The sequence below is a fragment of the Aulonocara stuartgranti genome (genome assembly GCF_965226115.1).
Source record: "Aulonocara stuartgranti genome assembly, chromosome: 3".
Lineage (NCBI taxonomy): Eukaryota > Metazoa > Chordata > Actinopteri > Cichliformes > Cichlidae > Aulonocara > Aulonocara stuartgranti.
The window spans coordinates 39690627-39710707 of record NC_138941.1 but is presented as its reverse complement, the minus strand read 5'-3'; the positions used below and the strand labels follow the sequence as shown (position 1 = coordinate 39710707).

Genomic DNA, 20081 nt, shown 5'->3' with positions numbered 1-20081 from the left:
TTTTCTCTCTCCCTTTTTATTTTTTTTAAACTGAGGTCACAACTGTCACGTCACAGGTTCTTTCCTTTACAGATAACCCACGTTCGGCCCCACACCCACAGAGTATAAAAAAGGTTTATAAATACAAAGAAATGTAACACGGTGTCCTATTTACAGATCTGCATAAAACTGCTACAAATGCTTCAAAATCCAGCAAAGAGAGAAAACGAGAAAGCTTGGTCCTTGGGCTTTCAGTCTGCTTCACTCGCTCTGAGGCTTGTAGCTGACGGAGGCAGCGATCTGACTTTTAACGTTTTGCTTCTTGCCGTTGACGATGAGCAGCAGAGGAGAGTCCACTCGTATACTTCTAAAATCAAGTGACTGGTAGAGAGGACAGGAGAAGGTCACATACTCAGTCAGACATTATTGCGTTGATTGTAAACAGCATTCATTAATGCAACACTTACCTTATCTTTATGGGTTATACTGTGTCGTTTAACTTGAGGTTCAGGAATGACTACAGAATCTCCTATTAGGACGCCCCAGCTATCTGCTGTGTTGTAAACCATCACCACTATACAAGTCTCCTCACTGTCCACCATGCCAAACGTACTGGAGGAAAAATAAAAAAGAAGATTGTAAGATTTTACATTTACAGCCAGAGTCAAGCTGCACGTGCATTAAAGGACCATTACTGTTAAATAAGATTCTCTTACAAGGCCATGCGACCCTCAGAGGCCAGGCTGAACACCACCTTCCCCAGAGCGGCCACCCCAGCATTGTGGCCATGTGTCAGGGAGGAAAGTGTCCGGGGTTCTAGGCTGCCCACACGGCCTGCCGGGGAGCGAAACTGAGGAGACGAGCAGGGGCCCAAAGCAGACGTGTTGAGGTTCGACAGCATCGTCCGTAACCGGCGGGCTTTCACCTTCCCCTGAACACACAAGGCAGACTGAAGCTTAAGGGAAAAACTAGAGTCAAATGTGCTCTTTGCTGCCATCATGTGGTAAAAAACTGACTTGTATGTCACTCTGATAAGCATTTATAACAGTGGAAGCAAACAGGCTCAAAGGTCATGTGCTACTCATACACATAACTACGACTAACAATAAAGACAACGTGTGTAATACAAAGATGACATTAAAGAAATTATGTGATCTTAAAATACTTGAATTACGTTTAACCACTTCAGTTAACTCTACTCTTCTTTTCTTTTTTTAAATCCATACTTGACTCAATGACATGATTTCTGTAGCCATTATTTTGTGTCAGGAGTAGAGAGCTACATCATTTAGATTACCCTTTTACTCTAGACAGATATCGCTTTGCTGCCACTGATTACATGTCAATCATTAACATTTTGGAGTATTACCGAGTATTTTACAGCATCAGCATGTCAGAGCATACTTAGTCATTGATAATATTAAATCTGGTGGTGGCTGATAAACCACCTTGGAGACTCTTAGCACGACCAAATCACAGCATGATTTTCACCGACTTCTTTTCTGTACGTTTTTGTAACAGGACATAAACAGTATGCCGGTACTTTTGTAAAGAGTCTCCTACCTTGTTCTGTAGGAGTTCGGTCACTTTCTCCAAATATTCCAGCAGCTGCTTCTCTCTCTCTGGTGGCTCCTTCCAGCCGGGGTCGAGCTCGGCGGCTCGACTGTAGCCGGCGAGCGCAGACCCGTACATCTCCTCGTACTGGAACAGTGTGGATCTGTTGAAATGCAGCTCTGGGTAACAAGAGGCAGCTCGATCCACCGTCTCCTACACAGGAGGAAAACGGGAATAAAATACAGATGCGCATGTTGATTATTTATTTACGGTATTCATTTTATTATTTATCGGTATTCCCTCTGGTGTGTATCCGTTTAAGTCTGTACTCACAGATTGTGTGTAGGCACTTAGAGCTTGTTGAGATAGCTGGGGATTCTGTCCACAAGTGAAAAACAGCGACACGTAGGCATTTCCCAGGATATCTGTAAAAACAAAGGCAGAACGACATGAATTAATGCCCCAACAGTCTTTAGCATCTCTAACAAAGAGCACAGTCTGTCTTCACTCTACTCACACCAGGACGTCCCATCCTTCACGTCCAGCTGCACGGCCTGCCGGGCCATGTCCACGCTTTCCAGCACCTGCTTGCCGTGAGCGTCGTTGTCAGCCGCGGGCAGCTGCCTCAGCACCATGGACAAGTTACGAAGAGACACTTTGTTCTTGCTCTACAGAGGTGGAAAACAAAACATACTAACATGAATGAATCCTAACAGAAAGGATAGGAGAGGTTATCTGGATTAATGCTCAGAAATAGCTTTTAAATTCACCAGATGTTGTTGCAGAATACTTCAGTGGAAGTACTGATAGGGATTGGGAAAGCAGGCATATTTCTCCCACATTGGCTGTCTGTTTTATCCAGAATTGAATTAAAAATCCTGCTCCTCACAAACAAAGTCTTGAATAATCAGGCTCTCGTCTTAAAGACCTCATAGTACAGCATCGCCCCGTTAGAGCTCTTTGCTCACAGACTGCTGGCTTACTTGTTGTTTATTAGCTTATAATTAAGCATAGCTGGATCAGGTGACCCTGAACAATCCCTTAGTTATGCTGAAATAAGCTTAGGCTTAAACTTCCCATGATTCACTGAGCATTTCTTCTTCAATCCCTGCTTTTCACTCACAATGTGCTTATACACCACTATTGTATCAGTCAATTTTCATTATTAATCTCTGGCTCTCTTCCACTGTGTCACTTTTATCCAGTTTCCCTCCCCTCATCCCCCACAGGTCACAGCAGATGGCTGCTCCTGCCTCAGTCTGGACCTGCCAGGGGTTTCTTCCTGTTAAAAGGGAGTTTTTTTCTTCCCACTGTCACTGTTAGGTATTTTAGTACCATGGTAGCATTTACTGGATATTGTTTTATAGTGACATTATACAGGAAAACTCTGTCATTCAATAAGGCCCCTTTGTTTTAGTTATTTTTCTCTTTGACCCAAGAATTGATGTGTGAGAATCACAGGCTGGTACAAGGTTGAAATACCACAGAGATCACTCCCTCAGCTACATTAGTTTCTTAATCTTTTAGACGCCTGTTGAAGGCCAAATGGTTTGTTTCAGATTTCACTAATGTAAGAACTCTTCGTTTTGTGCCTTGAAAATATGTCGCTGAGATAATCACAATTGTAGCTGAACTGATAAACTACACAAAGGATGCTTCTTCACCCAAGGGCAGGAAGACGCTGCCTTATCTTGGTCTGTACTGGTTTAAACTGATAATCTGCTGTCTCATGAATTTTACCCTCTATATAAACTGTTGTACTTGTGAATAAAGTTGAGTCAATTTGGGAAGACAATCTGAAGCAGTCTCTGTTTTCTTGTTCTCCCAAGCTGCTCCCGAGCTCGTACTAACACGCTGAATGGCATGCTTGAATATTACTTGAGAATATATTTGACTGTGTTACAGACTAAGGGACATTCTCTGCTGATAGACGTCCACGCCTCGAAGGAAGTCGATCCACGGATTAGGCCCTGGAAACAGTTTCCTTCAGTCACCAAGTGCTTGCTCAAAGGGGGAGCGTCTGACTGGGAGTTTTCTCTGTATTATTGCAGGGTCTTTAATATAAAGCGCCTTGAGTGATTTGGCACTATATAAATAAAACTGAACTGAACGACAGTTTGGCATTTTAAAAATGTGGTAGATTTGTTTTTGACAATATGGCTACATGTTTTTAGCAAACAGCATTATGTTTTTATACAGTATTAAACAGAACACAAAAGTGAAGTTATTGAATATTTTCTTTGCTTACTAAAGTATATAAAGGTCTTTTTTTTGTATTACTGATTCTTGTGGTGTGAATGGACGAGTCTGAAAACTTTCCAGCTTTACCAAAGTCAACAACTACCCATCACACACGTCCAAAGAGCTGAACAGATTGTTCGGATAACTAACTATGGTTGCGATTAAAGCGTCAGACCAACAACTATGGAGATAATGAGCTAATATAATATAATAATCTAACAGATCTGTCTGCCTGAGCAGAGATCAGCTGCACACAAACCAATTTGAAGTGGATTTTGTGTTTCCTGGTTTGGGTTCAATGATTAGAAATGTGGAGATTGTTTCACCAGTAACTGGAAACTTGGGTCACATCACATAAACTGAAAATGTATTAATATGTGTATAACAATTATTCATAATAAAGTTTGAATTACAAGAGATTCCTGGGATAAATTGTGGGGGGAAAAAAAAATGGAGTAACCTGGTAAAAGCAGGAGTGTTTGCAGGTATGGAATGTGAGAAGACAATAAACCAAAGAGGACAAACCTTCCTTTCTCCATCATTACCTGCTGTAAGGCACCAGTGAAGCAGTTTTTGGCACCGATCAGGTCTCCTTTTTTCCAGTACTGCTCCCCTAACGTGTTCCAGCCCTCCACCAGGCCAGGCTGCAGCTTCACCGCGCGGGACAGACACTCCTCTGCTGCAGCACTGAAGTCTGGAGCCACGTTCAGACATCGTCCCTTTTGCAGCAAGAACTCGGCTTTGTGTTTAAAGGCGTCTGTTGGAAGTTGTAAACGGAGCAGTTGTGAATGAAAGCCTGCAAATTAACTCACTTTTTTTTTTTTTTTTTAATTTAAAGAGACCCTTACCTTCTTTTTCCTCCAGCTTCTTCAGCGTTTGTGCCATCTCCTCTGCTACGTCGCTGTGTTTCCGTCCTGCATCCTCCACACTGTGAGTCTCAAAATAACAATCTCTGAACTTATACAGCTCATCCACCAGCTCCTGTCGGGAGAGAAGACAAGAAACAGACATAAAAATAGATCAAAAACACATTTCTCTTAACCACATCTGCCTGTAGTACAACACTGAGACACAACAACACATCAACAAATACTGCTGAGGAGTGAAACTACCCGAGTAACTAATAATTTAACTAGTACTAACAGTTTATACTACACTTGCGAATGTTCTGTGCAAAAGTCTGTAGCCACTGCAGATTTCTTTACACCACGTTAGAAAACAGGTGTACAGCGATTTATTAAAATTAATAAACATATATGGAAATACAGTATACAAAGGCAAAAAAAAAGGAGTCTTTGGGAATAGTTCTTGTGGCTTCTTTAATGACATTCAAAGCTCTTCTTTGGATGCTGGCTGCCTTTTGTTCTGTTCTCTGTGAAGATGATCCTAAACCCCTGAAGAAAAACAATGGAGCCACTGCCCATCAGACTTTTTCCACATGGATCAAAATATGACGGTATTATCAGTGTTCAGAATTTCACTAATTTTGATAAGATCGTCAACATCACTGGCTCTCATCAGTACATACTAACAATGATTTGGACCAAAAAACACTGTCATATGTAAAATTTGGGTTCATCACTCCATCAGACCTTTTGCCACTGATTTTCAGTCCAGTTGTTACGTATGTGGGCATACCGCATTTTTCCTATTTCTTAAGTACATGACTTTCAGTTACTGTTCCATCTACTATACGTCCACCACTTGTTCAGTTTCCTTATTTTTCTTAAGGACACACTGCACACCATGCATGAGATATAGCATAGTTTTACGCTAATACCTCTTTGGGAATCGCCCATTTGTGCAAAAATACCGTTTTCTGTCTGTCAAGCTGTTATCTTTCGCGTTTTCCATAGATACGACTAAAGAAGTTGGAAGAAATTATGCATTTTTGTGACAAGCTGCTGATAAAAAAAAAGTCCCTAAAGATACAATTAAAAATTGGTTCTTTGTCAACATGTTTGTTATGTGTAGACATGACAGCATTTTCAGGCTTGGATGATTCACATTTCACTTTGGAGTCATTTAAACAAACAAACAAAAGCATTCCTATGAAAATGGTCAGGTATAAGATCTGGACTGGAAAGGGGTGAAAAAGGAGCCAATATCAAAAGACCTCCATAAAACCTGGAAAACTATTGCTCAAGACCACTGAAAATATTAGTACAAGACTTTTGTGCGGTATTGTGTTACTGCATGTTCACTGTTAGTTTTTTCTCGTTTTCTAAGTTAACCATACTTCGCTCCTAAGTGAACGTCTGCTACACAGTACTCCCAGAGTGAAATATTGGTATTGAAATAGTTCGTTTTTGTAACATTATAAGGCACGAACCATCGAAGGGCCTGCAGAGAACAAATCAGTACAGCTGCACTCCTCATCCTTGGTGCACTAAACCAGAGGCACCCTGACAATGTGGTGACTCAGCAAGAAGCGCACAGATCAAAGCAAAGCGCGAATATCAGCCCGTTATCTGGTGGTTTGAAACATCTGTGGCCAATCTAGCTACAGAAGGGTAAGTGTGGCACTCCTGCACCTGACATAGCAGAAAACCTTAAAGCTACTACAAAAAAAATCTGTTCTTCGGCGTGACAGCTGCAGCCAGCTGTTGTTTCTGGAGACTCCAAGGAAGCAACACATGACACCGTCCTCACGGGAAGCTAGCCGGGCACAAAGGCTGGAGACAGTCGGAGCATTTGAATAAATGTGTGATTCCGCTGAGAAGAGTTACCTTCATAATCTGCAGCTCGTCTTTGTTTTCCACAGCCTCACCACTCTTCTCCTCTTCCGCCATCTTTGCGTTAGACCATGGAACAGCAGCAAAATCTGACAGCGAGCTGGAACAAAATGCGCCAAGTTACTTAATAACTATTAGATATTAGTCTATACGGTATGTCTGCTGCCACAGAAAGGTAATTACTTTAAGGAAGCATCGCGAGTGTAGTCTGTTTCAGCACAGAGGAAACGGGCTTTTAATTTCGGCGACGCCGGAAATTGAAGTAGTCCGTACTGAAAACGAATCCGCCTGGAAAATTAACAGATGAAGTTTAACGTGATGACTGATTTAGCTACCAACATGCCACTTTCGTAGACTGAGATATATATGTATTATATTTTACATCATATACCCTCAATCCTAAAACCACGACAAATCACTACGAAAGCGGAACGTTTAATCCCAATCAACCCGTGTGCTACCCGACACACGTTTTTGTGTTGCACCGTACCCGCTTCCCTCCAAGGGTGGACTGGATTCAACTTTTGTTTAGTTTCCCGGACACTCGGTGCTCGGTGAGGCCAGTATTGGTGTTTTTCCTGCAGCTGAGTCCAGCTCGTCATGTCGGACACATGGAGCAACATCCAGGCGCACAAGAAGCAGCTGGACTCTCTGCGGGAGAGGCTGCAGCGACGGCGGAAAGACCCGGCTCAGATGTCCGCCGGTAGGTTCAGGCCGGGCAGTGCCAAGCTAACGCTGGTATTGATACCAAAGGGGTAGTTCCCCCCATATATTTAACTTTACGTATCTTAACTCAGGTCTGCAGCGCTCCATCTAGACTGTGTAAGCTGCCGTGTTATGGCGATATCGTTTCCCTCTGGTGCTCTAAGCGCCAAATTACAATTAGAAAAGCTTACTAGAAACAAGGAAAGAAGGGGGGGGGGGGGGGGGTTTAATTCTGTGATTGGTTTAATTAAAGAACGTAATATAGTTATTACTATGTCTGAACTACACCTTTCAACCATATCACTGGTGTCACTGACGGTGTGGCAAGATGTAAATAAACATCAGTGGGTCCCCTCTCAGCTGAGATCAAAGTTAGTTCACTGCACACACGCCAGCCTCTCCATCCTGTCTGCACTCTTGTCTCTTGTCTTTTGCTTTGATGGTGTATTAAGTTAATTGGGGGTTTTAAATCGGATTCGAAGCGCTTAACGTGTATAGGATAAAATGATTGTGTTTAGATGTGATTGAAGTGTTCGGTAAATCTTGAAAAGCACAGAAATGCGCTCCAGTCCATTCATTTAGTAGCTGATTTAATTGAGCGAATTTGCCTTCGCTGGCAAAAGGGGACCTGAGTTTTATCAAATGAAGGTGGGGTTTTACTCGGTTGTTGTTGGACACTAACAAAATACTGTGTTCATTCTTGCTAAATGTGATGCAACAAAGACATTACTATCTATATTATTGATCAGTCAGGTATTCTGTTACAGATAACCAGTAAATTTAGCTCAGAGTATCCAGCAGTTGTAGTAATTTGCTATAAAGCTGCCTAAGCTCATTTGCTTTGATGCCATGCTGGGGATGTAGCAGTGTATATCAACAGTACAAGCGCTGGACATTTACCGATGGCAGTAATTGATATAAGCTGAAAAACTTTAAAGCAGTTCTGCTGTTTCACTATGAAGATTTCCCTAATTCCTCAAAACAAAAAGGAGTAACAAACAACAACAAAGGATGATTCTTGTACCATTAAATTAAACAACTATTTTTATAATTACTTAACCTTTTTATCTGAAAGTTATGAAACGTTTCAGGAATTTAAAATGGGAAATATTGACAATTTTCTCTGAACTTGATGCTTCATCCTTTGTTGTCCCCTCAGATGGTGGTGGCAGCACAGACGGTACCACAGTCAGGAGTGACAGCCCTGCCCCAGCAGCTCCGTCCACCTCGCAGGAGGAAACAGAAAAACCACCAGACCCTGAACTGGAGAAGAGGCTGCTGGGATATCTGTCTGATCTGAGTCTCACACTGCCAACAGACTCCCTTTCCATCACAAATGAACTCAACAGTGTGAGTTTTTGTCTCCGGTGCTCGTGTTATCCTTGAACTCAGTGATGTGGGTTTATTTTTGACATCTCTGTTTTGTTTGCTTCTCGTCACAGTCAGAAACAGCCGTTAGTCACGGCTGCATCCAGAGCCTGCTGCTTAAATTCTCTGCTCAGGAGCTCATCGAGGTCCGAGAGCCCACCTCGGCTCCTTCTTCTTCTACAACTTCCTCCTCCACATCAACCCCCACGGTGGTCATAGCTGTGGATCACACAAAACTTTGGGCTATGATTGGATCTGTAGCTGGAGCCCAGAGAACTGGAGTCAAGAGAAAAGCAGAAGACCAAATGCACAGCAAAAGGGCTGCAGGCTTCTCGCCCTTGCTTCAGAGCTCTGCTTCTCCTCCTCACTCGTCAACCACATCGCTGACGCCAGCCTCCTCCTCAGAGCCGGGGCCTTCGGCGTCAGGGAGCGGGACGGAGAAGAAGGGCAGGAGCAGTAAAAGCCAGTCGTCTCATTTGGACATGGAGATCGAAAGCCTCCTGAACCAACAGTCCACCAAGGAGCAGCAGAGCAAGAAGGTAACAGAGAGTTTTTATTGTTGTTGTTGCTGTTTTTGTTTCTTTTGTAACTGATTAAAAATCGGCGTTTCGTTACTGCTGCAGTTATCACGTGACTCTCTTTCGCATCCAGTTAAGCCGAGAGATTCTGGAGCTGCTGAACGCCAGCACAGCCAAGGAGCAGTCCATCGTGGAAAAGTTCAGATCCCGCGGCCGAGCTCAGGTCCAAGAGTTCTGCGATCACGGGACCAAAGAAGAATGTGTTCGCGCTGGAGACACGCCTCAGCCATGCACCAAGTTACACTTTCGGTCTGTATTTGCTTCACAAAGTCTGACACTGTTACAGACAAGTAACTGTAACTAACAAGACTGAAAGTTTATTTCCCTGACAGTCCTGGATTGTCCAAATCACGAGAATACAGGCTGCTGTGCTACAGCTAGAAAAGAGCGTATCATAAATATGGGAAATTCTAGCTGACCTGCTAAGTACATTTACCCATTAATTGCTTTGTTTTTCAAGTATAGAAAACATCCATAAGTGTTTGAGTAATACTCTCTTTGGCCTCCAGGTGGCACTGTGATTATGCTAAATACTGTTTGATATAAATATGAGACACACCACGTTTTGAGAGTGTCCTGCTCATACATGTGTCTAATGTGCTGCACCAGAAGTTTTATTTTGCATCATTTTAAGTTTTCTAATACATAAAGTTTGGAAAACTGTCCTACATAAAAAGGGATTCTCTGCCCACTATTATGTTCATGTGAGCATTTAACAGCTTAAACCTTGCATTAACCAGCCATGCACCAAGTTACACTTTCGGTCTGTATTTGCTTCACAAGGTCTGACACCTAAATGCAATTTAGGTGTCAATTTTTTTTTACTTTGTGATGTTAACTTTATGTTTTGTCATACAGTCGCATCATCAACAAGCACACAGACGAGAGCCTCGGCGACTGCTCCTTCCTCAACACCTGTTTCCACATGGACACCTGTAAGTACGTCCACTATGAGATCGACAGCCCCCCGGAGACCGAGGGGAACCTGCTGGGGCCCCAGGCGGGGACCACAGAGCTTGGTCTCCACGCAGGGGACGCCGACAGCAATGTGGGCAAACTCTTCCCTTCACAGGTGAGGAGGAGGATGGGGATGATTTAAAAGAAGCCTATGAGACTGGACGCATTCGTGTGTCATAATGTCTTTTAAAATCGTAAAATAGTGTGATTTATGTGCTTTGGTACTCAGTGGATCTGCTGTGATATCCGCTACCTGGACGTGTCCATCCTGGGTAAGTTCGCCGTAGTGATGGCTGACCCTCCCTGGGACATCCACATGGAGCTGCCCTACGGTACTCTGACTGATGACGAGATGAGAAAACTGAACATCCCCATCCTGCAGGATGACGGCTTCCTCTTCCTCTGGGTCACTGGCAGGTAACTAAAAAGAAGTCCAGAAATCTGGCTCAGTTAGCAGGACAGCTGACCACTTTATGTCAACATTTAACTCATAGCTGAATGTTTCATTTGATCTACAAATTAACGCCCCTCAGCCTGTTTAAGTTAAACTTCTAGAGAATAATGGCTGCTTTTTTTCCTATGAAACGCTTTCCCTTAAGATGAGACTTCACCTAGTTCACTACAATTTAATATAAACGTTTTAAAGTCTAGATTAGATAAATAGATCGATAGATAGATAGAAGCTTGGGCAACAGACAGTCATTGACAGAATGAAAGACTGGGTAAAGAAATGGGGCATGTCGTCATTCAGCAAGGCTCTAAAGAAGTAGACTTTTAGCTGGGAACAAGGTGTTTAAGTGAGCAGTGCACATATGCCCAACATTAACATGTGGCGGTGATGGGGAAAACCTGGTGGCTTAGTTTGCATTGGCTTAGCAAATAAATCTATCGAACAGGGAACTTGCACAATGCTTCTCTGTTCTCGTTAATATGACATCGGCCGCACGGTGCCAGATCTCTACAGTTTTACATTCACTCGTCATAAATGATGAGAAGCCCGGTCAGTGTTTGCGTACAGCTCTTCACTCAGCTTCAGCACGACAGGAAGCTGGCACTACTTTGTGCTGCTATTCAGGTTAATTATTTACCCAAAGAAGGTAACTACATGTCTGACAACTGATATTTCCCCCAATCCTAAACATTATTCTTAGAAATGGTATTCAGACTCAACGTTCTCTTCCTGTTTCAGGGCTATGGAGCTGGGCAGAGAGTGCCTCAGCCTTTGGGGGTAAGTTTTGCCTTTCTGTCAACATCGTGTCATATTTTTCCCCTTATTTTTTAATCATTCAGCCTTTATCCTCCTCTCTCAGTTATGAGCGTGTGGATGAAATCATTTGGGTGAAAACCAACCAGCTCCAGAGAATCATCCGCACCGGCAGGACGGGTCATTGGCTGAACCACGGGAAGGAGCACTGCCTGGTAGGTTTGAACCAATCTCAGTGTTATACTGTGAGGACGGTCCCGTTGGGGTTCGGGCTCGAGGAATTTAACCTTCAGCAACTTTTTGCTTTTGTCGTTCTTAACCGTCCAGTAGCTGAAATAGCTGAACCTGTGTTGTCTCATTCTAAACGTGTTTGCCTTCAGGTTGGTGTAAAAGGAAACCCGCAGGGGTTCAACAGGGGTTTGGACTGTGATGTCATCGTGGCAGAGGTAAACAGCTGTAAATCCTCTGTTATACGTGGTGTCATTACCCATAATTCCTTCAGCCTGAGTCATGTCTGTGCGCTCTCAGGTCCGCTCCACGAGTCACAAGCCAGACGAGATCTACGGCATGATAGAGAGACTCTCACCCGGCACCAGGAAGATTGAGCTCTTTGGTCGACCCCACAATGTCCAGCCTAACTGGTAACATACCATCATGCTTTAATTTAGAGACCAGCGAGCTGCTCTACACACCTCACAATGTCTGTGTCATTTCCTGTCCAGGATAACTCTCGGGAACCAGCTGGACGGCATTCATCTGTTGGATCCCGAGGTCGTGGCTCGGTTTAAGAAACGTTATCCAGACGGCGTCATCTCCAAACCCAAAAACATCCAGTCATCGTAACTGCTCACAACTCTGAAGAAGTTTGTTTTCAAACTGTTTTATTTTTTTTATACCTGTAAACATTTTTTTAATAAATATTGTCCACTAGATGCCCCGTCTCCACCTTGCCTGTGTACTTTTCACGGCTTCTCTGCACATTATCCATAATGATCGCATCGCCGGGCCTCCACACGATACCATATTATTGCTATTTTTAGTATTTTGCGATAAAACATGCAACTTATCACATTTTTTCAACAACAAATTGTGTCCTCAAAGCTAAAAGTTTGTCATCTGTTTCATCCAGTAACATAAAGTTATCTCACTTTATTTTTTTTCCTGCAAAATGAGACTGTCAAGCAGACCGTCACTAAAACCTGCCATAAATGTTGCTATAAGAGCGAGCACGTCTGATATCAGTCCACAAGTTGGAAGTTATTTGCAATTTGTTTCTGATAACACTCCAATTAACTGTGATAAATCATCAAAAATCACATCTGCTGCTGTCTACACAAACAGAAATTCACATTTAACTATTAGACTTGCACTCAGTAAACTTCCTGTTCCATAGTAATATAACCAGAAAACAAACAATAGGCAGCCAGTCGAGTTGAGCTCATGTGCCTGAGCTTATTCTGAGTTAGGAAGCAGCTTTGTTAAGGTCAGTGTCCAGTGTTGAACCGCGAGTTTTCTTGGGTGATGTTTTTTGCAGATGGTCGTGCACGAGAGGAGCCCTCTTGTTTGTAGCATTCCTGGAGTATTTGAATTTAGTTTTTAGAAAATGCCAATATTTGGTATCCTTGTGTCTTCACAACATTGTCAAGCAATATATCCCCCAGCCCAAAAAAAACACACCGGAGACATTTTGTTACAACTTATTTTATATTTGCTTAGTTTAGAATGAAGATATTTTTGACATACTCTGGATTTGAACAAGTGATCATTAGTCTTTTTTTTTTTTGATCAGCATTTAACAGTCATAGTTTTTCAATTTGGGCAAATACAGAAAGGTTTTCTTACAAAAAAAAAAAAACGTGCAATTTAAAAACACAGCGAGAGCGTCTTTTTTTCTAATTAAAAATATTGATCAGAATCAAGCAAGACTAACAAAATACCTATCAGAAATAAGCTGCTGTATAGCTCTGCTTATTTCATACGGTTGCCCTGTGGTGCACAACACAACTGGATTTCAGCAAGCCTTTCTGAAGTATCAGGGCCACCGTAGATCTCACAGATGAATATTAACTATTAACAACACTGCTGTTAAACAGGCTCAGACCTGGTCAGCAGATGTTGCACACAGTCCCACCTCATGTTTTTACAGTTAATGTCTTTTATAAAACAGCAAACCATTTTCTGTTTTATTATCTCACTTTAAACTAGCAGGGTTCTGTGTCACAGAGCAGGATTAGAAAGTTACTTCACGATGATGACTTAATGATGAGGTTTAGATAGTCACACACTTCATCACACTCAATGCTATCTTCCTCCTCTTGCTTTGTGAAACAGCCTTAATTAACTCCAGCCATGATCTAATCAGCAAATTGATCTTTTTCTACAAAGGTAGTCAAAAAAAAAAAGAAATATAAAAGAAACAGTAAAAAAAAAACACCTTCCAAACAGAAGACAAAGTAATGCACTTATTGGTAGTGAACGCTGTAAACAACTCTCTACATTGTCCTCGCCCTCATCAGTATGCCCGATTGGGCAGCGGATCTACTCGTCTGACTTCTGAGCGCCGTCTCATCCCAGTCCTTTTCCCTCTGTCCTTTGAATCTGACGAATCATTAGCAGTTGTGTGCGAGCAGCGAGGAACAAGCAGTTAAAAGACAAACTGTGGTTCCGCAACTCTACCGCCATTCCCATTTAAAGGTGGCGTCAAAATGTGTTTGCTCTACTATCGGGCTCCAAGCATAAACCGGCGATGGAAAACTGAGTCCATTCAAGTCCTATGAAGCCCTGGGTCTTCCTCAGTAGGTGGCATCCACTGCATTGATGTTGCTGTCCAGCTGGTGTCTGAAAGAAAGCCGGGCCTTGGTGGAGAAATAGATCTGGGAACCCCGATTGATGCTTCCTGTTCCTTCGCTGTCACTGCCCCAGGATGTCGTAGAGGACAGACGTGGCTTCATCTCCTCCACAGGCACTGTATGGGTGGCAGATAGAGAGTCAAGCGGTTTGTTCTGCATTTGATTTTCTCATACAGTTGGAATATACAGGAGGTGGTGCTCACCTGGAGGGGGCGGGCACTGCCTGCTCTTGCAGCGCTCTTTGCAGCGTCTGTAGAAGGGAAAGCACTGTAACATCTTCACACCCATGATAGAGATGCCTGAGGAGAGAAAGAAGTGAAGAAAGACATAAATATAAGTGAGCTGATTGGAAAGTACGCAAATCTTCCACGAGCTTTCTCTCAAATATGAAGTAAGCCGAGTTAAACCATCGTGACAACACTTCTTCCACAGCTCGCACTTAAGCCGCCTCATCACAGCCACAGCAGCTCTGCTGACAGTTCATCGTCTCCTCACCAGGTCACCGTTTAATGGAATTATGATGCTGCGCTTCACCAGCGCGACCGCTTAATGTAAGCTGACAGTATCACCGAATGGCACGGCGGCCCAGCAACCAACCACTCAGTCACTATTTACCACTCCATCACCACCACCCTCCACGCCGTCTAATCCTGGAACAGGACGTCAGTGCACTACAGCAGCCAGGGCGAATGATAAGCTCTCTTTTGACAAGCAAAGACATTTTACACAGAGGTCGTCTGATGTAGGCACGTCACAGCTGACAGCCTCATATCTCATATCAGCAAAAACTTCAGTTTCTCAAATTTGCCTCTAAATCTGTTGTTTTAACTGATATTGAAGAGCAAAAATCAAACTTTAAAAAAAAAAAAAAAAAAAAAAACAGCTGCTCAACCTCGACCTATCTGCAGAGCTCGACCCAGACATGTCTGTCAAATTCATGATTTCCCTGCGGACTGTCCGCCTTTCTGCAGTGGGGAGATAAAGGGTCACATGACGGCACAGAGCTGTAGCTGCTTAGAAAGAAAAAAGGTATTTATTTTAGGCTAATCAGGTTAAGAAATAGGTCAGGTGAAATAGAGCAGAAGGAGCTGATGGACGTTGACAGTTTCTATTGTAGCTGTGCAGAGAAGTGCAAGCGCTCATTCCTCACATGCCAGTCTAATAAATGTTCACATTTAACTGTTACCAGACAAACTGGAAACTGAGGAGATATTTACTGCACTTTCAGATAAAATACATAAAGGAATAATACCATCTAACCACTTAGCAAGATTTCCTATCAGTAATGATTACAGTAATTCTTTTGAGGTACAATTGAAGGGCAACAGTGAAGTATGGAATGAATAACTGGCATCTGCACTGGTAGATGTTTTACTTCCCTTTGGGGTCTTTACAAATTGACAAAAGCAGAAGAAGGGAAAAATTGATGTTTAAGGGTTGCACAACTGCAAATATTTGCACACAAAAACCCACAAAGTGAAGCAAAAAGGATGCAAGATGTGACACAAAGCAGGCACGATTTTCTCCGGGTGTGATGTCTTTGTAGGATCGATGATGGATGGACAGGGAGCTTCAGACTTCAGTGTCCAGAGACCTGCAGTATAATTGTTTTGTCATGGTTGGCTAAAGATGAAAAGCTGAATTTATCAATATTATTTTTTAAATGCTGAGCTTTTTTTTCATTAAATATGGTTATATATGATATCTCTTATATGATGTACACCTTTTTAAACAGTCATGCAGGGCTTAAAGTGTACATTGACATCCTCATTATGACATGAGTGCCCAACCCCACAATTCGTTTAAAGGGATACAGTAATAATCAGCTCCTTATTTGCATTTGGGTGTGTTTTTTTTTTTTTTTTTTGGAATTAAACCTTCAGCCAGTTAGTCACAATATTTATGATCAGAGCAGGTTTGATCCTAATCCTCCCACCTCTGTCTGAAGTAAACCTCGTAACTCTGATGGGGAAACCTCTTTTAGTTTGATAATTCACCGTTTATTCATCCCAGAGGCACGTTTAGATATCTGATCGCAAACTGTAAACTGTGATTGCAACATAAAGAAAGGCAATCCTGGGTAAATATACAACCCCCCAAAACCCCCGCCCCGACAACTATTTACTGCTGACTGGTCGTGCTGCCTGACTCAGTGAGGCAGACGTGACAGCTCGCACATACCCACGGTCTCAGAGCTGCTACACCCCATCACAGACAAGCCAATGGGGGAGGTATGTGTCCACTAAGTGTGAAACTCTGACACTAATTTCACAGCCACCCTGTTTCTTGACAAATTCTCACAGTACAAGCGTTTTTTCCTCCTCTATTTCCAACCATCCGATACTCCTCCCATCTGCATTTCAGTCAGGTGTGGCTCTGAAACCTTATGCCATCTACACGCACAGTGACTCCATTATGTTTAGGTCAATTTAGAGGTTCTGGGAAATCACAGTATAGCACGGGAACAGGGACAGTACAGAGTTTGAACCAGTTTCATACACACACACAAATGCGCACACAATATGAAGGGCTGGTCAGTAGTGAGGAATTTTGGGCACAGATCTTGGTTGGCTGTGGGGGTCTGGCAGCACACAGTAGGCCTGGGAGCATGAAAAAGAAAAACAACCTCAGATGGCACACACAGACACACACACAAAGAAGGGAGGGGGCAAGAGGAAAAGCACTTAAGGAAAAGGACAAAATAAAGAAGGCTGAGGATGGGATGAGAAAGAGCAGAAAAGGAAGGCGACTAAGAAAAACATCATCATAAATTATTTTAAAAAAAGGCTTACAGTCACAAAAGGAGGATAGGAGTGATGAGGAAAAGTGGGGAAAGGGTTTGTGACTGTTAGGATCCCATGCCTGTTTGTCACAGCGGAGAGTTCAGCCTGCAGGCAGCTTATGTGGTTAACATGCCGCTCCTAAATAATGCAGTTTTACTTGTTCAATTAGCGCCGCTTTGCTGGTGAAGCTGAAGGTTGCGCAATCCCTCCGAGAAACATTAGCGAGCGGCTTCTGGCTCACAATCTATGCCAGTATTGTGTCACATCATTTAAAGCACATGTCTGTGCATGTGCGTGTGAGTGTGTGTCGTTGACGAAACATAACAGAATAATTATGAAACTTAAGCTAAATTAAATCTGATCCCTTCATATATTTTGTACCCTCCACAAATGCCACCGATCCTCTCTGTCTGCACTCTTCAAAGCACATTTTCATGCAGGAACATGATAACGATCTTCCCACACTTCCACTCAGCTGGGACTGGGCCTGACCTTTTCCAGTCAGTCCCAGGAGTTTTATTTAAAAAAAAAATAAAAATAAAAGTTAAAAAGGCCAGTCTGCCTGCCACAAAGCTCCATACAGACTTTCCAGACTGGATGACGCACACTCTGTGCACGTCTACCTGCAGATGTCTCTGTGTGCATTCGTAGCAGCATGCAGTCAGCTTTTATTCATATTCATCAGAGATGGAGGATAAAACAGCTTTTAGAACATCTTCCCTTGAATATTCAAAGAAAAGACGGATCAGGCAGTGATAGGCCCGCTCATTTTAAACCTCTACTTCTCTCTGTATTCACGAGACAAGTTGTTTTTAACTCCACAGAAATCTGTCAGCTATTCAGCTGCTCATAAATCAAACAAAGGAATGTAAAGATGCTCAAATTAATCTCATCCAGATGGATTTGAGCATGGGTGTTACCACTATAAAATATCAATTTGTGAAATTTCTTCCATTCTAGATATTCCACATTTAAAAACATATGTTGTGTTTTTGCAAAGTGGAAGCATTTTAGAGCCACAGCAACTCAGCCAGGGAGTGTCAAACCACGTAAAGTTACAAAGTGGGGTCAATAAACTTCCAAAACTTTCTCTGGCATTAACATCAGCACTAAACTATCAGCTGGGAGCTTCATGGGTTTCTATGCCCGAGCGGCTCCTGTTGAAAAGTGCAGTGGGCCTAGTACTCGATCTAAATGTCATATTTGAACTAATTCTTAAACACTGCAAAATATATTTTTCATAAAATTAACTTGCATGATTACACCAAATAGATGGAAAATCTCATGTCACGTCAACATGCTAGCCAGCTAGTAACTCAACATGTTTTATTTCAGTGTCTATGAGACGCTGATGCTGCACCTTTATGAAACAAGTCCTCTTTTTGATGTAACATTTATGTAACTGTTGAACTATATTTCAAATAAGAGGTTTTTTCTTACAAAAAAAAAAAAAAGAAATCTTTGATGATTTCTGTTTTTAATTTCCTCTAACATGTTTTATGGCTGTTTATTTTTGCCACTACAATAAATAAATAAATAAATAAATAAATAAATAAATAAATAAATAAATAAATAAAATAGCCAAAATGTTGGATTGTTATCTCAATTTTTTGGACTTAGTAACTCAAACTTCTAAGAAAATAACAAAAAAAATAAAGATAATAACTTGGTACTCTAAGTTAAGTTGAAATTTGTAAGAAATCCAGTGTTGTAAACAATCTTCCTCTTACATGCTAGCACTTGTACAACGAGAAACGTCTTTTCATTACTGGTTTATACTTTTTATGAATCATAAACAACTTTCACGACACTTAACGCTTTCCCATGCCTGAACTTGTTATTTAAAGAAGTTCCCTAACCGGATTGTTAAATCTCCTTGCGCCTATGCTACAGGTACAGAGTGTGTGAGGTGGAGTCCTGTGCGCGCGTACAGGTGGAAGTTTGAATGAAATGCTCGGACTACGCCAGACGGGCTAATCTGAGCTTTCATCTGGAGCACTGCGCGCATCACTCGTGTCTCTGTCTCCTTGAACAACTTTAAGCTGTGCGAAAGGGGCGGTGGCGTTTCCTCCTTGTCTAGGCTATTGAAATGTGTTAAAGTTGGTAGCATGAGGTTAAACATGCTTATAAATCGCATTATTGGACCATAAATCTTGCTGCTAATTAACGCAGAAGAAAGATAAGAAGAAGAATCGGTGACTTATTCACGCGTAAATAATCGAGTGTGGCAGGCTGTTGTCAGTAATAGTGTCTTCCATGCGTTGCCAGACAGTGTCATAATCAGGCACCCTCCCACAAACACACACCTCCTCTTCTCACACTTAAGCTGTTTGATAAGAGAAGATCACATACGAGGTTATCTATTTATTCGAACAATAAATCATGACCTACGTGAAGCTTTAACAGAACATTTAAAAAAAAACCGAGATGCACTCAAGCAAGTTTTTACAATACAACTTGATACAACCTTTCAGTCATGGCTGAATTGAGGGTTAGTTTGATTACTTACCCGATGAAATACTGGATACTGCTGATTTTCTTCTCGCTGTCTACGCGTCTATTCACTCTTTATCTGCGTCCCCTCATTAAAATGTGCTTCACTCTGTGTCCTTGCTGCGCTGCCTCGTCCTGCACGTCCTGAGATCCGCGTCCTTATTGGCACCGTGGAATGGTTTCAGTGGCGCGCAGTCGCCGCACTTTAAATAGCTAATCCCCGGAGCATGCTGAATGGACACGCCTGCTTTCTCTCACCCTCCCTCCTTTCTTGTGCGTTCCTCCTGTACACTCTCCCTCCCGGCTAACCCCTCCTTAATGCACGTACTGTAGGCTTGTGCAGTGCTTCCTGCTTGTTGTGCCTCCATCTGCACGTGTTGATGTGGATAAAGCATAAATAGCCGCTTGTGTAGGAAAAACGAAATAACAGGTGCAAAATGACAAGTGAGTTAAGATGATTTTGACTCTCTCAAACTATGATCATGATGTGATCCTTGATATCGTTTGACATCCGGGAGTCAGGTTTTTCTATTTATTCTATACTGATCCATAGAGAGAGCATCACCGCTTTTCTTTATTTATTTATATTTTGTACGGTTATGTTTTGTTACCATCACCATACTGTAGCCAACCCA

General features: G+C 42.3%; 3 protein-coding genes across 3 annotated transcripts; 1 reads left to right on the top strand and 2 right to left on the bottom strand.

Moving 5' to 3' along the window:
* Positions 1–13: 13 nt before the first annotated feature.
* On the bottom strand, positions 14–7063 carry ttc5 (tetratricopeptide repeat domain 5). Its single transcript, XM_082511759.1, has 11 exons — positions 7000–7063; positions 6693–6797; positions 6504–6609; positions 4623–4755; positions 4320–4531; positions 2051–2201; positions 1867–1958; positions 1543–1746; positions 696–910; positions 447–591; positions 14–360 (listed from the first exon to the last, which is right to left on the bottom strand). The coding sequence occupies exons 3-11, from the start codon at positions 6564–6566 to the stop codon at positions 241–243; spliced, it is 1335 nt and encodes a 444-aa protein (XP_082367885.1). The 5' UTR covers positions 6567–6609; positions 6693–6797; positions 7000–7063; the 3' UTR covers positions 14–240.
* Positions 7064–7103: 40 nt separating this feature from the next.
* Positions 7104–12253, top strand: mettl3 (methyltransferase like 3). The gene is made up of 11 exons (XM_082511748.1): positions 7104–7212; positions 8374–8564; positions 8657–9121; positions 9234–9409; positions 10019–10232; positions 10347–10534; positions 11307–11345; positions 11428–11536; positions 11702–11767; positions 11850–11962; positions 12044–12253. The coding sequence occupies exons 1-11, from the start codon at positions 7110–7112 to the stop codon at positions 12162–12164; spliced, it is 1785 nt and encodes a 594-aa protein (XP_082367874.1). The 5' UTR covers positions 7104–7109; the 3' UTR covers positions 12165–12253.
* A 753-nt stretch (positions 12254–13006) lies between these two features.
* LOC309702151 (uncharacterized protein C17orf114) lies at positions 13007–19639 on the bottom strand. Its single transcript, XM_082526592.1, has 3 exons — positions 19463–19639; positions 14374–14469; positions 13007–14286 (listed from the first exon to the last, which is right to left on the bottom strand). Exons 2-3 carry the CDS (start codon positions 14456–14458, stop codon positions 14114–14116), a joined length of 258 nt encoding a protein of 85 aa, XP_082382718.1. The 5' UTR covers positions 14459–14469; positions 19463–19639; the 3' UTR covers positions 13007–14113.
* Positions 19640–20081: the final 442 nt, after the last annotated feature.